Source organism: Delphinus delphis, chromosome 10 (genome assembly GCF_949987515.2).
Source record: "Delphinus delphis chromosome 10, mDelDel1.2, whole genome shotgun sequence".
In the NCBI taxonomy this organism is placed as follows: domain Eukaryota; kingdom Metazoa; phylum Chordata; class Mammalia; order Artiodactyla; family Delphinidae; genus Delphinus; species Delphinus delphis.
The window spans coordinates 77,922,617-77,942,162 of NC_082692.2; the positions used below are offsets into that span (position 1 = coordinate 77,922,617).

The following is a 19,546-nucleotide window of genomic DNA, read 5'->3' on the forward strand; positions in this document are numbered from 1 at the left end:
AAAAATAAGGTATTTACTGGTCATATTATTAGGTACTAAACGGCAGATTAAAGAACCTGTTTGATTTCTATTTTTTAAGTTGTTAATACTGAATGAAATTATGAGGAACCTTACATTTTCCTCCTTTAATCATTTCTGTATTGACTGAATTTTTATACATAGCCTGTTTTGACTGTTAATGAGTCAGATCAGTTTGACCTAAATTCTAAACAAAACTTCAGCTCAGATAGATTTCTGTGGCCCTCTCGCATGCGACCTGTGTGTGTTCTGAATGTCATAAATATCTTTTTTTTTTTTTTTTTTGCGGTACGCGGGCCTCACTGTTGTGGCCTCTCCCGTTGTGGAGCGCAGGTTCCAGACGCGCAGGCTCAGCGGCCATGTCTCACGGGCCTAGCCGCTCTGCGGCATGTGGGATCCTCCCAGACCGGGGCACGAACCCGTGTCCCCTGCATTGGCAGGCAGACTCTCAACCACTGCACCACCAGGGAAGCCCCCATAAATATCTTTTAGTCACACCCTTTAAGTTGTTTATTCGTGAAGCATTTCCATACTAACAAAATAAAATGGACAGAGATAGGCAGCTGTCTGGACATTCAAGTGTAGAAAAAACCTCTGGGACTTGTTTGTTTCATAACTCACTTGAGTACAGCACCACAGTCCAGGGAAGGCAAACAAGAGGGGAAAAAAAAAAGATTTTCCCTGAAATATAAGATAATGACCTCATTATCTATTTTAATTTGACAATGTAGGGGCAGTCTGAGTTCCCTATGACTCAAATTCTATTTGAAGAAACTAAAATTAATAAATCACAGCTTACTGAGAATGGCAGTGCCTCTTTGCAAGTCATTACACGGGTTTCATAGAGTTTTTCTTCTTTCAGTCCTACTCCAGGCCATGCCTTGGCTTCCACTGATCCATTCCTTTTTTATCACCTTGGAGTCTTCCTTTGTACTTTGAAATGTTTATCTATATAAATGCAAACTTGCGGGAGGAGGGAGGAAATTTGAAAAGATCCTTCTAGTATAACGCACTTTCAGTAAATTGGATAAATATCTTTGTGGCCCATGGAGATGACACGCACACACTGAGGGAAGAGCCGGTCACTTTCCAGCCTTGTCCTCATATGAACAAGCACAGTGAATTGTGTAGAAAAGAGTAGTGTTTGCAGTAATCCTGACTGCATTTTCCAATGTCTAGCTCAGTTCCCTCTGTCTGATATTTATTATTACTCTCCCTAAGAAAACAACTATCTTCCCTAACAGTGAAGTGAAGAGCACAAAAAGTAATGGAATGTTCCTCCCATGGAAACAGTAAGCTTTAGTACATTTAATACATAATCACACCAGGGAGAAATGCCCTTGTGTTTAAGAACAGAAATGCAGGGGCTTCCCTGGTGGCGCAGTGGTTGAGAGTCCACCTGCCGATGCAGGGGACACGGGTCGTGCCCCAGTCCGGGAAGATCCCACATGCCGCGGAGCGGCTGCGCCCGTGAGCCATGGCCGCTGAGCCTGCGCGTCCGGAGCCTGTGCTCCACAACGGGAGAGGCCACAACAGTGAGAGGCCCATGTACCGCAAAAAAAAAAAAAAAAGAACAGAAATGCATACAGCATTTTGTCTTTCCCTTAGTTTTGATTTCTTCTTCTAGTAAAATATTTTTAGTGAATACCTGATGTGCTTTTGTTGCAAGTCTTGGAGATGAAGCTGGTTTTGACTCAACCAAGGTTAGGACAAAAATATCTGGAAAAATGATTCTGGCTGCCTAGACAATGCCATTTACCTGAAAATAAGGGAGCTGGAAGTCAGCTCTCAGGTCTAGCAGACAGGGGTGTAGGTACCACCTCCAGGTCCACTGACCTTCGTGGGAACAAACAGCATCATTAAAATCCCTGAGGTGCTTCTAGAAGGATATTTGTGAACTGGATTGTTTTCTATTTCTGCTGTTTCTTTAACGTTGGCTAGAGCCTAGTAATGACCCCTTTTGTCAACAGAGGCATTCCAGGTAAACGGATCCTTATCACCTTACGGTCATTGAGTCCTGTATCTCAGACAAAGTCTCTCCAGTCTTCTTTGCAAGATGAGGACTTCAAACTTGTGTCCAACTTTAGCAACCTGAGGGCAGATGCTGGAGCCTCCTCTCAGCTCTCACTGCAGCCAGCGTATTTCCCAAGACTCTTCTCAGTCCTCACCTTGTCCCAGTCTTCTGCCTTGTCCACTCCAAGTAGATCCTGTACCTGAGGCTCTGTGAAGTGAGACACTCCCCAGATTTTGACCACAGCATATAAATATGCCTTATGAGGTGCTGGTGGCATAAAGGAAAACCTTGCTCTAATCAACATGTGAGTCTTCAGAAACAGTTTGAAATTGCCCGTGAGCCTGGGGAGCATGGACCCCATACATTCAGACATTCAGTCCATGACCACTGTCCTGTTGAGAAACAAACAGAAGTGGAGAGATTGAGAGAGCCAACTATAAGAAGTCTCTCAGAAAAGGCAGCCATGGTGTGGGAAGTCAGTAAATATGTGAGTGATAAAAACAGTGAATAGCATTATATTTTTTTCATGTGGGAGGCTACGAGTAAAAACTTTGGGGTTGGATAGACTCTTTTCAAGGCCCTTGCTTTAAAAAGTTGTATTACCACTCTGTTCCTCACTTTCCTCACTGCTAAAAGAAGGGAAATAGTACCCACTTTATCAAGTTTGAAGGTTTAAGTGAGATAATGCGTGAAAACCTTTGGCATGGTGCCTGGCCTAGTATGTGCTCAATAATGTTGTCAGTTGGTAATTAGCACCCAGTGGTAGTAGAGGTGGACTCACTATCACTATAGTGTCACCAAGTGCCATGTTTCAGGTTCAGTAAGAAAACCAGGGGAAATGACAGTCAGAGGGGACTTGTCCTTTTCAACGTCCTATACATAATCTCTACTCGCATCATTCACAACTTATTGCCTTCCCATCTTAGCTTCTCTGATGCCTGGCACGCAGGGCTCAACAAATTCCTCCTGATTGAATGAAGGACCTGAGCGTAGTGGAGTTTACCTTCTCTGTGCCGACTGGGTGATCTTTGATGATTCTTTTAAGATGTCTGAGCTCCAGCTTCCTCGTCTCTCAAATGGAGAAGGTTGCTGGGGAGGGGGGGGAAATGAGATGTAGTGTGTGAAAGTGTGTGTAAACTTCCAGGATCTTGTAGTGATTTCTGTTGTGAATCATACAGACTGAGTGAGTAGGGGTCTCTGTGAGTGTGTAAATGCACAGGCAAATGCACTTATTATACACACACACACACACACACACACACATGACTAGCAAAGGAAAAGTCAATCTAAAACCAGACAAATGCCAGTATTTCCTACTGGGAAGAGAGAAAGAACTGGAGCAAGAGGGTTAGAGTCTTTATCAACTGGGATCGAAAAGGATTGAAACAGGGGCTGTAGAAAATTATCTGGGGAAGAGAAACGTGCTCAGTACCACAACTGGCCAGTTGCCCTCTGGTCCCCACCTTGGCCACTTGAATCCTGGCCGTCAGAAATTCAGTGGCAGCAGCTTGCTCCCCAACAGCCTAATGCTTCCCACATTAACTCCTGGGTAGGATCACCACCCTTGGGATGTGTCCTTACTGTCTTGCACTGAACCACCCCCAGGTGTGCTATTAGGAGCTTTAGTCCAATTTCCTTCCACACCCGGTGAAAGATATTGTCAACAACTTCAAAAGTCTTACTACCAGATGCCCTTAATGGTACAGTGCTCTCTGAAGATGAATTTGTGCTGCCTCTAGCCCCCTCCTGTAAAGAACCATGGACACTACGATGATCACAATTTCAGTACGTGAAGCAGTCAGGTTCGTTTGCCCTCTACTTGCTTCTAAAGGAAATGTTAGAATAACCCAGCACAAAATTTGGAAACTAGGAAGCTTTTAATGACTTCCTGTTGGTCGGCCTAAAGGGATTCAGCTCCATCATTGCTAGGTACCTTGTACGATGCCTAATTCACGTGCTTCGAGGTGGAAGCAGAGCGAATGTTGGTTTAGAATTTTATTCAGTGTAAACTATCCGTCTACCATTAGATTAGATGGCATGGGAAAGCTGGCTTAGTCATTTTTATACAGACCTTTGTCTGGAAATCTAAGGATGCTATAACTTTTTTTTTAACATCTTTACTGCAGTATAATTACTTTACAATGGTGTGTCAGTTTCTGCTTTATAACAAAGTGAATCAGTTATACATATACATATGTCCCCATATCTCTTCCCTCTTGCGTCTCCCTCCTTCCCACCCTCCCTATCCCACACCTCCAGGCAGTCACAAAGCACCGAGCTGATCTCCCTGTGCTATGCGGCTGCTTCCCACTAGCTATCTATTTTACGTTTGGTAGTGTATAGAAGCATAGAGGCAGGGATGTGCCGTAGTTACTAGTATAGGTCCTCCTAATCTGCTTGCATTCAGACTCACCTCTGCCCTCCACTACCACGTGACCTACAGCAAGCTCACTACCCACCTCAAGCCTCCGTTTCCTTATCTGTATAATGGTGACAGATAGTACCTACTTAAGATAGTTGTTATGAGCATTGAGATATGAGCCAGTAAAGAAGCTAACACAATGCCTGGAGGTTGAAAAATGGTGGTGGTGTTGTCATAAATATTTTTATTAATAAAGCAACACCAACTTGCTTAATATTCTTCCAAGCCATACAAACAGAACTAAAAACTATGGGTGCCCAGCAGTTCCTTTAGTTTAATTGAAGCAGGAGTGAAATGCTTAAAAGGCTGTGTTTAAGTGTTGGTAAAATTTTAAAAAGAAAAAAGAAGAACCTACTGTCACATGGAGGGTTTTTTTGTGGATTGACACAATGCAGTAAAACCCAACAAAATTCAATTACCCCTTGACTGAGTCAGGCCAGCTGAGGAGGGAATTATACATTTGAAATGAACAAATTGGATTTCATCCTGTTGGAGGCTCAGCAGTTGCCGCCTGACTAGTCCTTCAGAAGATCAGAGGTGGCCCCGTCAGTTTCCAGATTCCATCAGCCGACCCGCTCTGTCTGTACAGAACGGTTTTTCCCTTGTTTAGGTTCTAAATGAATGTTATTTGCTTCCAAAGTTATTATAGCTGCTAAACACATGCTGATTCTAAAATCTCTCCCTCCAAAATAAAGCATATATATTTATGCATATGTATGTAACTGTTACCTAAAAGAACCTTTCTGGTAGAATATATTTAGGAATAGATGCCATCCCATAGCATTCAAAATGTTCAGTGGTATGAATTATTATGCTCAGACCATTTTGAGCTGATGTGCTCTTGCTTTACAAATGATCCCTATTGCCTTCCACGGAACAGACACCAGCATAGAGCTTCACTTCTGTTTTCCCTCTTGCTCCTGATTTTACCCCACGTGGCTTGAGAGCTAAATGCCAAGCTATAGATCACTGGTATTAATAAGCATGGCAGATTTGTTAGTGATTATTTTTTTTGCCTTGTGCCCATAAGCACCATTAACATTTACTGTAAATCAATGCGATAAGTTAGCAACGAGGAAAATGTTGATATTCAGCTGACTGCACAGAAAAAGCTTATTTTATTCTCCCCCTTCCTGCTGCTCTCAGAGTACACAAAAATTGCAGACCCAGTCTGTACGTGTGAGCTGAGGGAACTGGCGTTTGGAAGCGTTGCTGATCCTAACATCTGGAAAGCACGTGTGTGTGCTTCTAAATAGTTGCCACAGGTGACGTGGTCCTGCCTCTGCTATTTTTGTTTTACATGTCGTTTATTATAAGAAAATCTTGCCAATCTTGGTCTTCAGATAAAGATCCACTCCTAGGTATTTATCCAAAGAAACAAAAACACTAAGTAGAAAGGATATGTGCACCCCTGTATTCACCGCATCATTATTTACAATAGCCAAGATATGGAAGCAACCTATTAAGTGCTATTTAAGCACTCTATTAAGTGCCCATTAATAGATGAAAGGACAAAGACATATATATATATATATATATATATATATATATATATATATAGTGGAATATTAGCCATAACAAAGAATGAAATCTTGCCATTTTCGACAACATGGATGAACCTAAAGGGTATTATGCTTAGTGGAATAAGTCAGACAGAGAAAGACAAATACCGTGTGATTTCACTTACATGTGGAATCTAAAAAACAAAACAAATGATCAAACATAACAAAACAGAAACAGAGTTATAGATACAGAGAACAAATAGGTGATTGCCAGAGGGAGGAGACTGGAGGGAGGAGAGAAATAGTTGAGGGAGATTAAGAGGTACAAACTTCCAGTTGCAAAATAAGTGAGTGACAGTGTGGGGAATATAGTCAATAACTATGTAATATCTTTGTGTTGTAATATCATAACTAGACTTATCGTGGTGATCATCTTGAAATGTATAGAAATATCAAATCACTGTGTTGTGCAACAGGAACTAACATAGTGTTGTAGGTCAATTATACTTCAAAAACAAACAAACTCACAGAAAAAAAAATCAGATTTGTGGGTACTGGGGGGTGGAGGTTGCGGGGAGGGGGAATTGGATGAAGACATTCAAAAGGTACAAATTTCCAGTTATAAGATAAATAAGTACTAGGGATGTAATGTACATCGTGATAAATATAACATACTATATGTTATATATGGAAGTTAAGAGAATAAATCCTAAAAGTTGTCATCACTAGGAAAAATTTTAAAAGTTATAAAGACCCAAGTCTATAACCTGACCCACAAGACCCTGCAGTGAGAGTCTCTGGCTACTTTTCCATCTCATCCTCCGTCACTCATCCCCTTTCCTGCCATATGCCAGATCCCTAGGCATATTTCATCCCATGTGCTGTGCTCCTTGTCTTTTCAGGATCTTGTTACATGCTCTTTCATCTCTATTTTTTAACAGCTTTATTGAAATATAATTCACATACCATACAATTCATTCATTTAAAATGTACTATTGGATGGATTTCAATATATTCACAGAGCGTGTGTCCATCACCACCATCGATTCTAAAGTGTTTTCGTTACCCCCAAAAGAAATCCTGTACCACTAAGCCATCATCCCCAATCCTCCCTCATCAGCCCTAGGCAAACACTAACCTACTCTTTGTCTCCATAAATTTGTCTATTCTGAACATTTCCTATACATGGAATCATACAATGTGTGGTCCTTTGTGACGGGCTTCTTTCACTTAGCATAATGTTTTCAAGGATCATCTATGCTGTAACTTGGATCAGTACTTCATTCCTTCGTATTGACAAATAATATTCCACCCTATGGCTATACCACATTTCATTTATCCATTCATCAGCTGACAGATGTTTGGGTTGTTTCCGCTTTTTGGCTGTTATGAATAATGCTGATATGAACATTCTAGTACAAGTTTAGTGCAGACAAATGTTATCATTTCTCTTGGATATGTATCTAGGAGTGGAATTGTCAGACCATGTGATAACTCTTACGTTTAACCACCTGTAGAACTGCCAGACTGTTTATCCAAAGTGACTGTACCGTTCACATTTCCACCAACAATGTATGAAAGTTCCCAGCTTTCTAATTGGAACTTACTATTCCAATCCTATCTTGTTATTCCAATCTAATCTCACTAACTCTTCTTATTCCAATTTTATAATCATTTGATTGTAGCCATCCTAGCAGGTGTGAAGTTGTATTTCACTGTGCTTTTTTCTCAGCTTTTGATCTGGACAATTTCTACTCACTTTTCAAGCTGCAGCTTAAAAATCACTTCCACAGGGAATCTTACCCTGACCACCCCACCCCCAGACTAGCCTAGGGCTCCTCTCAGAAGAGCTATCTTTTCCCTCTAAACTTGAAGTTCAACATGAGCAGGGACCAGCCCATCTATCTTTGTTCCCTGTGTTATCCCCAGAATCTAGACATTGCGTGAACTACAGAGCTTCTTGTTAAAAATACAGGTTGAGTGCTTCTTTTTCTGGCTGAGTAATATTCCATTGTATAAATGTGCCACATCTTTTTTATCCATTCATCTGTCAGTGGACATTTAGGTTGTGTCCATGTCCTGGCTATTGTAAATAGTGCTGCAATGAACATTGTGGTACATGACTCTTTTTGAATTATGGTTTTCTCAGGGTATACGCCCAGTAGAGGGATGGCTGGGTCATATGGTAGTTTTACTTTTAGTTTTTTAAGAAACCTCCATAATGTTCTCCATAGTGGCTGTATCAATTTACATTCCCACCAACAGTGCAAGAGGGTTCCCTCTGTCATACAGAGTGAAGTAAGTCAGAAAGAGAAAAACTTTCTCTGTATGCTAACACATATATATATGGAATCTAAAAAAAAAAATGGTTCTGATGAACCTAGGGGCAGGACAGGAATAAAGACACAGATGTAGAGAATGGACTTGAGGACACAAGGAGGGAGAAGGGTAAGCTGGGACGAAGTGAGAGAATAACACAACACTGTAAAGCAATTATACTCCAATAAAGATGTTTTTAAAAAATATGTTGCATGGATGACGTATACAAGATAGTGAGAAAAAAAGTGTTCATTATTTGAAAATCACCTCCATCAGAATAATTGGCATGATTACCTTTTCAATCTATTTCATTTTTCAGCATTCCCACAGACTCAGCTATTGAGAAATATGTTAGTATCTCTGGCAAGGGGAGGAAGGGTCTCTACAGCATAACCATGACGAATGCTTCTATTTTCCTGAATTTTGCTGAAGCTGTACACTTTTCTGGTTGACAAGAAACAAGAGGATCTTCAGTATAAATAAGCAAAATCAAGCTATGTAAACAGTTTTCTCAAGTCAAGCAATAAATGAAAAAGAATAGATTTCTGAGAAATAAGGAACTTAGGGGGACTGGAGTTTTCTTCTTTGGTTGTGAGCTAGGCTACACCCCTAGAGATTTCAGTTCAGTAGGTCTGGGGCAGACTCTGGCATATACATTTTTAACAAGACCCATAGTTATGATGTTAGTTGTCCGTGGGCTCCACTTTTTAAAAAACTCATCCTAGTTTTAATATCCTCATTATTTAATAGAAACAGATTAACGTAGAAGTTAAAAAGTTCCTGGCCCTATTTACTAGCTTTGTGGTTTAGCACAAATTAATCTTTTCTAAGCCTGTTTCTTCATGTGTAAAGGGGGAAGGGGCAATAAAATGCCTACATCATAGGGCTGCTGTGAGCATTAAATGAAACAGTACATATAAAACACAATATCTAGGGCTTCCCTGGTGGCACAGTGGTTGAGAGTCCACCTGCCGATGCAGGGGACACGGGTTCGTGCCCCGGTCCGGGAAGATCCCACATGCTGCAGAGCGGCTGGGCCCGTGAGCCATGGCCACTGAGCCTGCGCGTCCGGAGCCTGTGCTCCACAACGGGAGAGGCCACAGCAGTGAGAGGCCCGCATATCAAAAAAAAAAAAAAAAAAAAAACCAATATCTAGCACATAAATGCTCCAGTATGTTAGTTGATATTAGTATTACTATTTTATCATTTTGTCATTATCCGAATTGTAAGAGAATGTACACAAAAAAATATATTTTAAAGGAATCAAGTTTTGCTTAGTAAGAGAAATACTTCTTAAGCATAAGTTGGGAATTTATCGTGTTCGTCAGTGGTTTTATCATCATTGTTGGTTCTGTAAATAATTTTCCAGGTGTTCCTTTACTGATAACACTAAGCCTCATTCATGTCTATTTCCAAGTGCCTCCCTAATACTCAAGGAATAATTTAGTCATTTCTGAAGAAGCAGAATTTTGGCTCCTACATTGAATTACAGATCACCACCCAGTTCACAGCATGAGCCATGTACTAGATATAACACATCTTCCTTAGGTGTCATTTATTGAGCAGAATGTACTGCCCTCCAAAATCTTATTTTTCTCTATTAAGTAATATATTGGGCCTGGAGGCTGTCCTGACAGAACTTATTCTCTAAGATAGAAGTTCTCAAAGTTCACTTAAACTAGGGCGTATCAGTCATCTTACAGAATCAAGAATGTTTGTTCACTTATCCAAGTCCTGTTTACTGAGTGTCTAACAAGTGTCAGGCATTCAGGATTTACAGAGAAGAAGAAAGTCAAGATCCCAAATCAAGTGGAGACAGAAAAAAAAAAAAGTAATTAAATACGTTACCAAGGAAGTGTGGTTGGTGATGGGCGCTATGAATGACATTGAACAGGGAGATGTGATAGAAATGTCTAAGGGAAAAGAACTATTTTAGGTTAATAGTCAGGAAAAGGCTTTCCCAGGAGATGACATTTTGAGCTGTCACCTGAATGCCACGAAGGAACCAGCCATGGGCAATGTCAGGAGACAGAGTGATTGAGGGAAAGGGAACAGTCAGTGAAAAGACCGTAAGCCAGAACCTGGTGGGTCACGCTTAGGATTTAGGGTGTGAGTCCAAGTATAATGAGAAACCACTGGAGAACTTAAGGGGAAGGATGTCATAGTCTAACCCATCATCATTTCAGGATCACTTTCCCCTTCCCTCCTCCCCGCTCTCTAAAGTGACTAGCTACTGTGAAACCTAATGGAATGATGTTTAACTGCAGTATCTGCTTCCACGAGTCCAGCTACAGTCTCTGTAATTTCTCTAATGAATTTGTCACAGAGGCATGCCATGAAGGTCTCAAATCACATCTCACTTATGGCATCGAGTTTTCTCTCCAGAGCATTTTAACGATTCTCCTCTCTGGTATCTCTGGTACTTTAGGTTACACCAGGTGACGTTTGAGGTGCCCACCTGTGAGGGGAAGGAACGGCAGAAGGTGGCCCTGATTGGCGACTCCTCATCTTCGGCAGAGTTCTTCGTCACCGTGGCTGTCTTTGCCTTCCTCTACTCCTTGGCCGCCACTGTCGTTTACATTTTCTTCCAGAACAAGTATCGAGAAAACAACCGGGGTCCACTCATAGTAAGTGGTTTGCTTTATGAAATAACTTTTTCTGTCCTTTCTAATTTCTTTTTTCCAGTGCTTAAAGGCTTTGGAGTTACCTGAGCCCTCAGGGCATGTATTTGAAAGGCAATCACATTCTTTTTCGTCCAAATCTCTTAGATCTAAAACGAAAACATGATGCCTGTCATTCTTTTGTGCCCCTTCGCTGGAGACGTATTGTAAGAGTTGCTAGAAACTCCTCTGCAATAAATGCTTGGAAATCTCATGAGATCAAGGAAAGAGTAGTGAGGCTTGCGGCAGATTTATTTATAATTCCGGTATTATGGAGTTAGTCGACCATTTTTTCTCACTGGTTGTTTAGACCGTGTGACTTGTACTTATTGAAATGTGTTATTCCTTTGGTATATGATAGACTGGTCATAGAATGGTTTAGTTTGAAGATGGAGTTCTCTGTCTCTGAATCTCCCTTTCTCTCTCTCTCTCTCTCTCTCTCTCTCTCTCTCTGTGTGTGTGTGTCTCTGTCTCTGTCTCTGTCTCTGTCTCTATCTTATCTCTTTCCACCACCAACCCGCCCCCACTTTCTTTTCCTTACACAATGGTTCAAGGACTCACCTGGGTGAAACCAGTCTAGCTCAGCCTGTCCAAATAGGGACACACAGACACCTAGGGGAACACAACTCTCAGAGGGGTACATAAGTGTGGATAACTTTAAGGAAATACATTTAAAAATTTTCAGCTTTCTCATGTACATTTGCCTAAAACTTATCTTACTGAGAATGCCCTGCTTCTGAAAATATGTTAATGCTTCTTTCTTAATCACCTATTCCCCTTTTATAAACTAAAAGCATCCTTCTTTTCCATCCCCACACACGGGATATTGCTAGGTTGCGAAGCCTTGGAGGCACTAAAAACAAAGGACCATTTGAAATATCGGTGTTGGTATTGACAAAAGTGAGTTATTCAAATGGCTGGGTAGTGTATCCTTTTGCATCTAAGGAGGTTTTGAATTTTTTCCTTTCAATAAAATAGAAATTCCTAATCTATGTCAGCTGATAGATCATTAAAAAGTAACTTTTGATGACAGATCACTCTGTGGTCTGGGACATATTACTCAGAAGGAATTCAGAGAAATTAACGGCATCACTATAACAAAACCCCATCCATTCTCATCTACTCATTTCTGTGAGCAAACCTTCTCAACACACCTGTACAACGAGAAATGGAAATAGAATTTATGCTGAATCAAGTCCCATGTTAGAAGTAATATTTTTCCCTCAAAAGTACATCAGCTAATTGAAGAAAAAAACAGTCCCATACATTTCTAATAAAAATTTTACTTTTAAAATTTAATAATTATTAACATTTATAATATCTTTATGTTGTTTTGCACAATTGTGCATTAATAACATTTTTAATTATTACCCAGCTCAAAAGAAAAATTTTTGATAGCATTAGGGTCATGGGTAATCAAAGAGTAATTTTAATTTATATACATATTTTTGTTGCAAAGAAATGTAACAGGGTGATCGATAAAATGCTTTCCAGTATAAAAAAATGTTATATGAGGCTATGATTCGGTGGGGGAAGTATAATGGAAATACAAGTTCAAGGAGAACAAAAAGAACATGTAAAGATTCTGACTGTTAATGAGGAATTTGTTTAATAATTTTTAAATGGGTAATAGAGAGTATCAAATAACAATTCCATTGAATTCATCTAAAAATTGATACAATGGGATATATTTTTAAATATCAATACTTATGCCCAACATTACACTCTTGCAACTGTTTAGACTTTTAATAAAAACAAAATTATATGTCAACTTTATACGAATAGGCACACAGTTTTTACAAATTCTTTTAAGGAGTACATGAGTGAAATAAATTTTACAGATCTCTAGTCTAATCTATATATTATAGAGACCAGAAACTTAAAATCAACATGTTTTGAAGGGTAGCTGGGAGAAACCCTTATTTGTAAAACGTCATGATTAAGTTTGAAGGGACTGGGGAAAGATCTGTTTTATAGCACTTCAGTATGTTATTGTGGAAAAAGAAGAGTCAATCAGCAGAACTTGAACCTTTGGACAGATGTCTTTTTTTCATTTTCCCTCCCAAATTGGAGCTACTGGTCTTAATGATTTTAAAAGATCTTTAACAGTGTCACCTACCTTGGGGTTAACCCTCGCATGACGTGTAGATAGATACATCAAAGAGGTTGAGATACGTGTGTGTGTGTGTGTGTGTGTGTGTGTGTGTGTGTATGTGTATGTATACTATAAAACTGACATGTATGCATCCATTCCTGGATACATGCAGACACTCTCATAGAATTCTAAAGTCTGAGGAAATACTCTGACTTCCAGAGAGAAGAAACTGACTCAGTTAGTTTGCCTATAAAGTGGGAAAAGCTCTATTTTGTTATATAAAACTACATTCTCCTCATAAGAAGTAACCTTGTGAGGCCATGCTACTTCATCTCTGTATAAATAGTCTTTCCCATCAAGCAGGATATTATGAAATCCTGAATTGTTTACTACACTGGGTAGGTTTTGTTTTATTACATCGTGGAAGAAGGAGAGGAGCGGGGAGTTAATTCTAGTAATAAAAAGGGAAAGGCTCCTAGGTGAGACTTCAGTGATATTAAAAAACTGATGTGCTCATTACTTAGCAGATAAAAGTTAATTTAAAAGCGAGCCCGAATCCTAAGAGTCACAGAGACAGAATGAATGTAGAGGATCAGTATGATGCCATTGCACCTGCAAATGACAAGCCTTTCCACTTCTAATCCCACCACAGTGGGGCCGTGACTGGGGAGGGAGGGGTGGGCTATGGTACCCACCCTTAACTGTGAATTAGTAGGTTAAGGCCAGTCCACAGTGTGAGCAAGATCTCAAGAATGTGGTTCATACCTAAGAAAACCTTCAAATACTAAACTAACAGAAATTGTACTTTTTTAAAGCCAGAAAGATGGCTACTGATCATTACTTGTTCTCTCTGTTCCTGTCACTAACTATTCTTTTGTTATTGTTGCTTTGTTTGTTTAGGGATTTTTTTTCCCCTTTATTCTGTAGTTCGGGATTCTCTGTAATCCTCTAGGACATGACAGGATACATCATGCACAGATAAGATCACTGTGGAGGAAAGTGATGAGGATGGTGATGGTGTTGATAATAGTAACAACAATAATACCGGCTGGTATTGATAGAGTTTCTTACGCTGTGTAGAGTTGATTTAATACTCACAACAACTGTAGCTTGTATTGTTATACACTTTTATAGGTGAGGAAAGGGAGGCTCGAAGTTACCCAATTAACTCTCCCAGGTCACATTACTAATAGTCAGAGGGTAGAGTTTGAACCCAGGTCTCTCCAAATCCAGGGCCCAAATTCATAACTACCATGCAAGAGGGTCCAAAATCCTGATAGGCAACGTGCTACAAATTTGGAGGGGCATAGGTGGGTAGGACAAATTGGTTTATACACCTGGACAGCTCCTGTTATTTTCTTGCTCAGGATATAGAGAAACCAAACCCTAGAACCCCTAGACTTCTCTGCTTCTTTGACTGTCATAGAGGGTTTTTTAAAATTTGCCTTCAGAATCCATTTGGAGTTATAGAATGGCTGCCGTGAATCTATGATGCTAGGATAACTAGAGGGTTCTGCTGTTTATCTCTGTTGCACATAAGGGATGTCAGTGATAGAAAACAGGCTTTAAACATGCCCAAGATCAATGGCTGTTATAAATCAGCGATTACCAGGACTGATTACTGTGTATTTGTAAGCAGTCATGAGCAATGTCAGGCAGACTGGAGCCAATGGCTATGATCAATGGCTATTTTTTAAGGCATCTTTTTCTCTACTGAATATGCTTGACAAGATTGCCCACCTTCAAGTGAAAACGAGAATCTGCATGTCTTTAGAAGTAACATAATTGTTAATGAGGCTGAATGGCACAATAGTGAGAAAATCAGGCCAAAAACTCAGCCAGCTACTGTACGTCACCACAGTGAGTGCCTTCTTGTACAGATGAATAAATATCTTTCTCAGAAAGCAGAATTGGCCACCTGAATGGTTCATGATTGTGGAATTGAAATGTCACCTCTGGTTGTATCATTCTGTCATGTTCCTTAGAGTACAGTTTTAAAGCCAAATCTCCTGCCTAGATTTCTGAGACAGGATGTTCTGAACCATTTTCAGATCTCATGTCAAATAGTGACGATGTGAGGCTTTAGGGTGTTTTTTTTTTTAGTATTAATGTAAAGTAGTTTAAAAAAATAACTTATCTTACAGAGCTGACAGAGTGCTCTCAGAATGAGTATCTAATAAACACCATCCCACATTTTGGTGAATCCTTCTCAGGAGAGATTTGGTTTAAAGTAACTACTCTAAATGTCAAGTAGAATCAATATTCACTTTAAGATTTTGTGGGAAGGGAAGGGGCTGTGTTGTTGAAGCTCTCCTTTTCCCGTAAAGGAGATCAGGTTGACCAGAGGCAGTTTATGGGACCAGAAGTGTTTACAACCGTTGTGGTCATGCGGTGGTACCATGGCTCACATTTGTTTTATGCCCGATGCATTCCTAATATTTTCATATTCCCCATCCAACCTCAAAACAATCCTGAGAGAGACGTGGAGCGATTACAATGAGCCTCATTCCACAGATTCACTGTGACTTCTCTTTATCAAGCACCAGGCATGGGAAAATGAATCGCTGGGAGATTAGGGACCTTGCCTGTGGTCAGAGAAGCTAATGGCAGAACAAGGACTCAGACTCTTAGGCCAGTGGTCTTGAGGGTAGTGGCTAAACTTTGGGGTCCTGGATTTTAATCCCCCTGTATGACCTGTTATTTAACAGTTGGAAGCCTACGACTTTATCTATAGAATGAAGCTAATAATAATACACATGTCACAAGGCTGCTGTAAGAAAAGGAAGAGTTAATGCCTACAAAGAGCTTTGCACAGGGAGAGGCACGCCAGCCAGTGATGGATTAATGGTATCTAATTGTAGCCCTGTCGTTATCCTCAGGTTAATTTTTCTCCTGCCCGTTACTAGGTAGTACCTTAGCCCCCTGAAGAGGAATTGCAGGCACCTTCCTTTAATTGCCTGCAGCCCTCACAATCCTACTCTCCTCCAGTCCCCTTATTCCAGGCACTTTCTTCCCTCGGCCCCCACCCGCTGCCAAGTCCCACACGATCAAGCTCGACTCAGGACTCCTTCTAAGATCGCAATTGCTAGGTTGAGCCTTCCAGTTAACCTTTCTGTTTCTGGAACCCTGCTCTATGAGGTGATTGGAAGGTGGATTTTTAACCCCGTAACAAAATAAGGCTCCCCATTGTCAAGTAGGGGCCAAGGCCATCACGGAGAGGAGAATAGGAGGCAGGCACAGAGCTGGATGCTCAGAGAATCCAACGCGTGTTCCTGCTCTCAACTGCATCTTTCTTGGCTGTCATTAGAGATGGAAATCCGAATTGCAGTCTCTGAGCTATTCAGAAATTGCTGAGAAGCCCCTCTCTCGCCTCTCCTCTTCTCTCTCCTCCCTTTCCTCACCCTTTTTCCCTCTTCTCTTCTCTTTCTTCCCTCTTTCTTCTCTCTTCTCTCCTCATGTTAGTTATACTTCATGTCTAAGTGTATTTCACTTAAATTGTATCTTCAACAGGCCAAGCAATGTGTGTATATGGGTGAACTAAAAGCATCCAGCCTGGTGAGGAAAATTATTTAGTAATTATGACTCTCCTACAAATGACCTGCTAGAGGTTATGTAGATGGACTTTGGTGACCTACCTGGCGGAGGAAGTGAACCTCCCCCCGGAAGCCAAGGCACTCCCTCCCCAGGTGGGCTGGGCTAATAGTAAAGACAACTTCACAGCCTGTAGTGGATGATGAGAGGATAAACGGAGGAGATCAAGCGAGGAGATTATTTTGAAATTCTGCCCCAAGTATAATGTATTTGGTGCAAAAAAAGAATACCATCATTTGAAGCCTCCCAAATGTGTATCTTGTTGGGGTAGGCACACCTGTCAGAATCTGACATTCTGGCTTGTGGGGGTGTGTGTGTGTGTGCGTGCGTGCCTGTGTGTGTCTGTAGTTTCCACTTCCTCGCTCTTTGAACCAAGAAGTGTTGGCAGTACAAAAGGGGGGCATGGACCTAAAAAGAAACGAAATTGAGTTTTTTGTAGTGAGGTGGATGGACCTAGCGTCTGTCATACAGAGTGAAGTAAGTCAGAAAGAGAAAAACAAATACCGTGTGCTAACACATATATATGGAATCTAAAAAAAAAAAAAGTTTCTGAAGAACCTAGTGGCAGGACAGGAATAAAGACGCAGATGTAGAGAATGGAATTGAGGACACGGGGAGGGTGAAGGGTAAGCTGTGAGAGAGTGGCATGGACATATATACACTACCAAACGTAAAATAGCTAGCTAGTGGGAAGCAGCCGCTTAGCACAGGGAGATCAGCTCGGTGCTTTGTGACCACCTAGAGGGGTGGGATAGGGAGGGTGGGAGGGAGACGCAAGAGGGAGGGGATATGGGGATATGTGTATATGTATAGCTGATTCACTTTGTTATACAGCAGCAACTAGCACACCATTGTAAAGCAATTATACTCCAATAAAGATGTTTAAAAAAAAAAAAGGGCATGGACCTAACCTTACCATGAACTGTTAATCTAAACTACTGTATATTTTGCATCAACAAATACATCGTTCCAGAATCGGCACCACAGATGAAGGCAAATAAATGGATCCGCTTTAAATGTTCCCACAGCACAACGTCTACACGTTTGATCAGATTTTACATCCTCAGCTCTTTTCCAGCTTTCGTATGATTAGCAGATTCTTAATTACAGTTTAGAGGAGCGTTAATCCCCACCGTATTTGGTACCACATTTCTCCAATTAACTAGTTAAACAAAGAGATGAGCTGTAGTCCGGTAGCCTTAATAAAAGCAGTGAACTGCTTATGGAATTAGTGTGATTCTTCAGGGGCCCAGAGCTCTTCCTGTCCTGTGTTGGAGCCAGTGCCTTCAGAGGGCTAGCAGAGAGTGTTTTTCCAGACCCCATCCATTTTTGTCAGATTTCCTCTCATTCCAGGGAACTCATCATTCAATTAGAAAAACCAGAACCTAGTGGAAATTTGGCAAAGCCCCAAATGTGTTTCCTTTTTGATTACAAGACAAAGCTCTTCCTTGGATTCAAGAGTAATGATCAAGGCTGTCTAAGTCCTGCTGGGTCCCAGGCCCTGTGCTAGGCACCAAGGACACACTGCAGAGTAAGACCTAGCTGCCGGCCTCAAGTTCCCTGCTTTATTCCTATTACCCTCGAAGGCTAAATCTGTCATGGGAAGACAGTAGGGTATACCAGTGGTTAAGAATTCAGGCTCTGTACCCATACTGCTTGTGTCCAAATCTCAGCACCACTGTCTGTCACCTGTGTGACTTTGGACGGGTTATAGAACCTCTCTGTACTTGTGTTTCTTCACCTGTGAAATAGAGATAACGATGGTTCCCAACCCGGAAAGTCGTCGATCAGATTAAATGAGTTATTGCACACAAAGCAATTAGAACAGGAGCAAGTGCTCATGAATGCAAGCCATTATTTTCCATCATGTAGTCTGGCGTCCATACTGCGCTGTCCACGCAGCTAGAGTTTATTACATTCCAGTGGACTGACTGGCTGAAAAACAAAGTGGATAAATACTAACTTCTCTGACTCTCGTCTTGAGAAATGCTTTGGAAGGCTTCTTGTTGCACTGTTGACATCAAACACTCATATATTATTTTTGTTGTTTTTTAGAGCTTCCAAATTCAGTATAAGCTGTTGTCATTAGAGACAGATGCAGTCAGCCCTAAGATGGGGTCACTCTGTCCCCATCACTCAGTTCCCCTCCCTTCAGCTCTCCCACCCCCATCCTGGCACTCAGATCTCATACTTTAGGGAAAGAGGGGAAAGAACACAGTTCCATTAAATAAGCTAGGCTCCAGAGAACAGGAGCTTGAATCCCTTGTCAGTTGGCAAGTCTGAAAATAGCAGAGTGTGAAGAGCAAAGTGGTGTAACAGGTAGAAACGTGGAACATGTGATTGTTTGGGGGCATCCAACTGAGAAACTAGATTCAGACTTTTACCCTCCTCCTATCATATTTTGAAAGTGATGAAGTATCGCCCACCTCACCCCGCCCCCATGGTGGCAAAAATATCCTTACTCTTTGCTAAGTTTATTTCTTTGATTCCAGAACAAGCAGACACTCACACATGCAGCTTGGATTCACTGGGGCTTTCAGCAGTTCAGTAATGTCTTGCGCTAATACCCATGATTCATTAAACTTTCAAATAATTGGCACAAAGTCCAGAGCTTGGATTTTTTGTGGCTCTTTCTCCCAGCTGGGCATCTTCATTTCCATTGCTTATTAGCAGGACTCTAATCAAAGCCACAGAGCCATGCAAGGGAGAGAGCTTCAAACCTTGCCCAGGGAACAGAAGAGAATGTGACTCAAGGTAAAACTGGCTTGGATTCCTTATGAGGGACATGGTTAATTGAAAATACCTGAGAGCTTGGCCAAGCTGTGATCTCCCCTTCACTCAAACACCTAGTTATCTGAAACCTGCAACTTGGAATCTGTCTCTAAGTTATTCTGAAATGTCTAAGAAAGATCTAATTGATTCATA

The 19,546-nt window shown here is 41.0% G+C and overlaps 1 protein-coding gene across 2 annotated transcripts in view; it reads left to right on the plus strand.

Annotated features, from left to right (window-relative positions):
* SYNPR (synaptoporin) overlaps positions 1–19,546 on the plus strand; it is a 291,056-nt gene that overhangs the window by 238,369 nt on the left and 33,141 nt on the right. For both annotated transcript variants that reach the window (XM_060021490.1, XM_060021491.1), the window contains one exon: positions 10,704–10,902. In XM_060021490.1, coding sequence (XP_059877473.1) covers positions 10,704–10,902 — 199 coding nt within the window. The remainder of the gene's footprint in view (positions 1–10,703; positions 10,903–19,546) is intronic.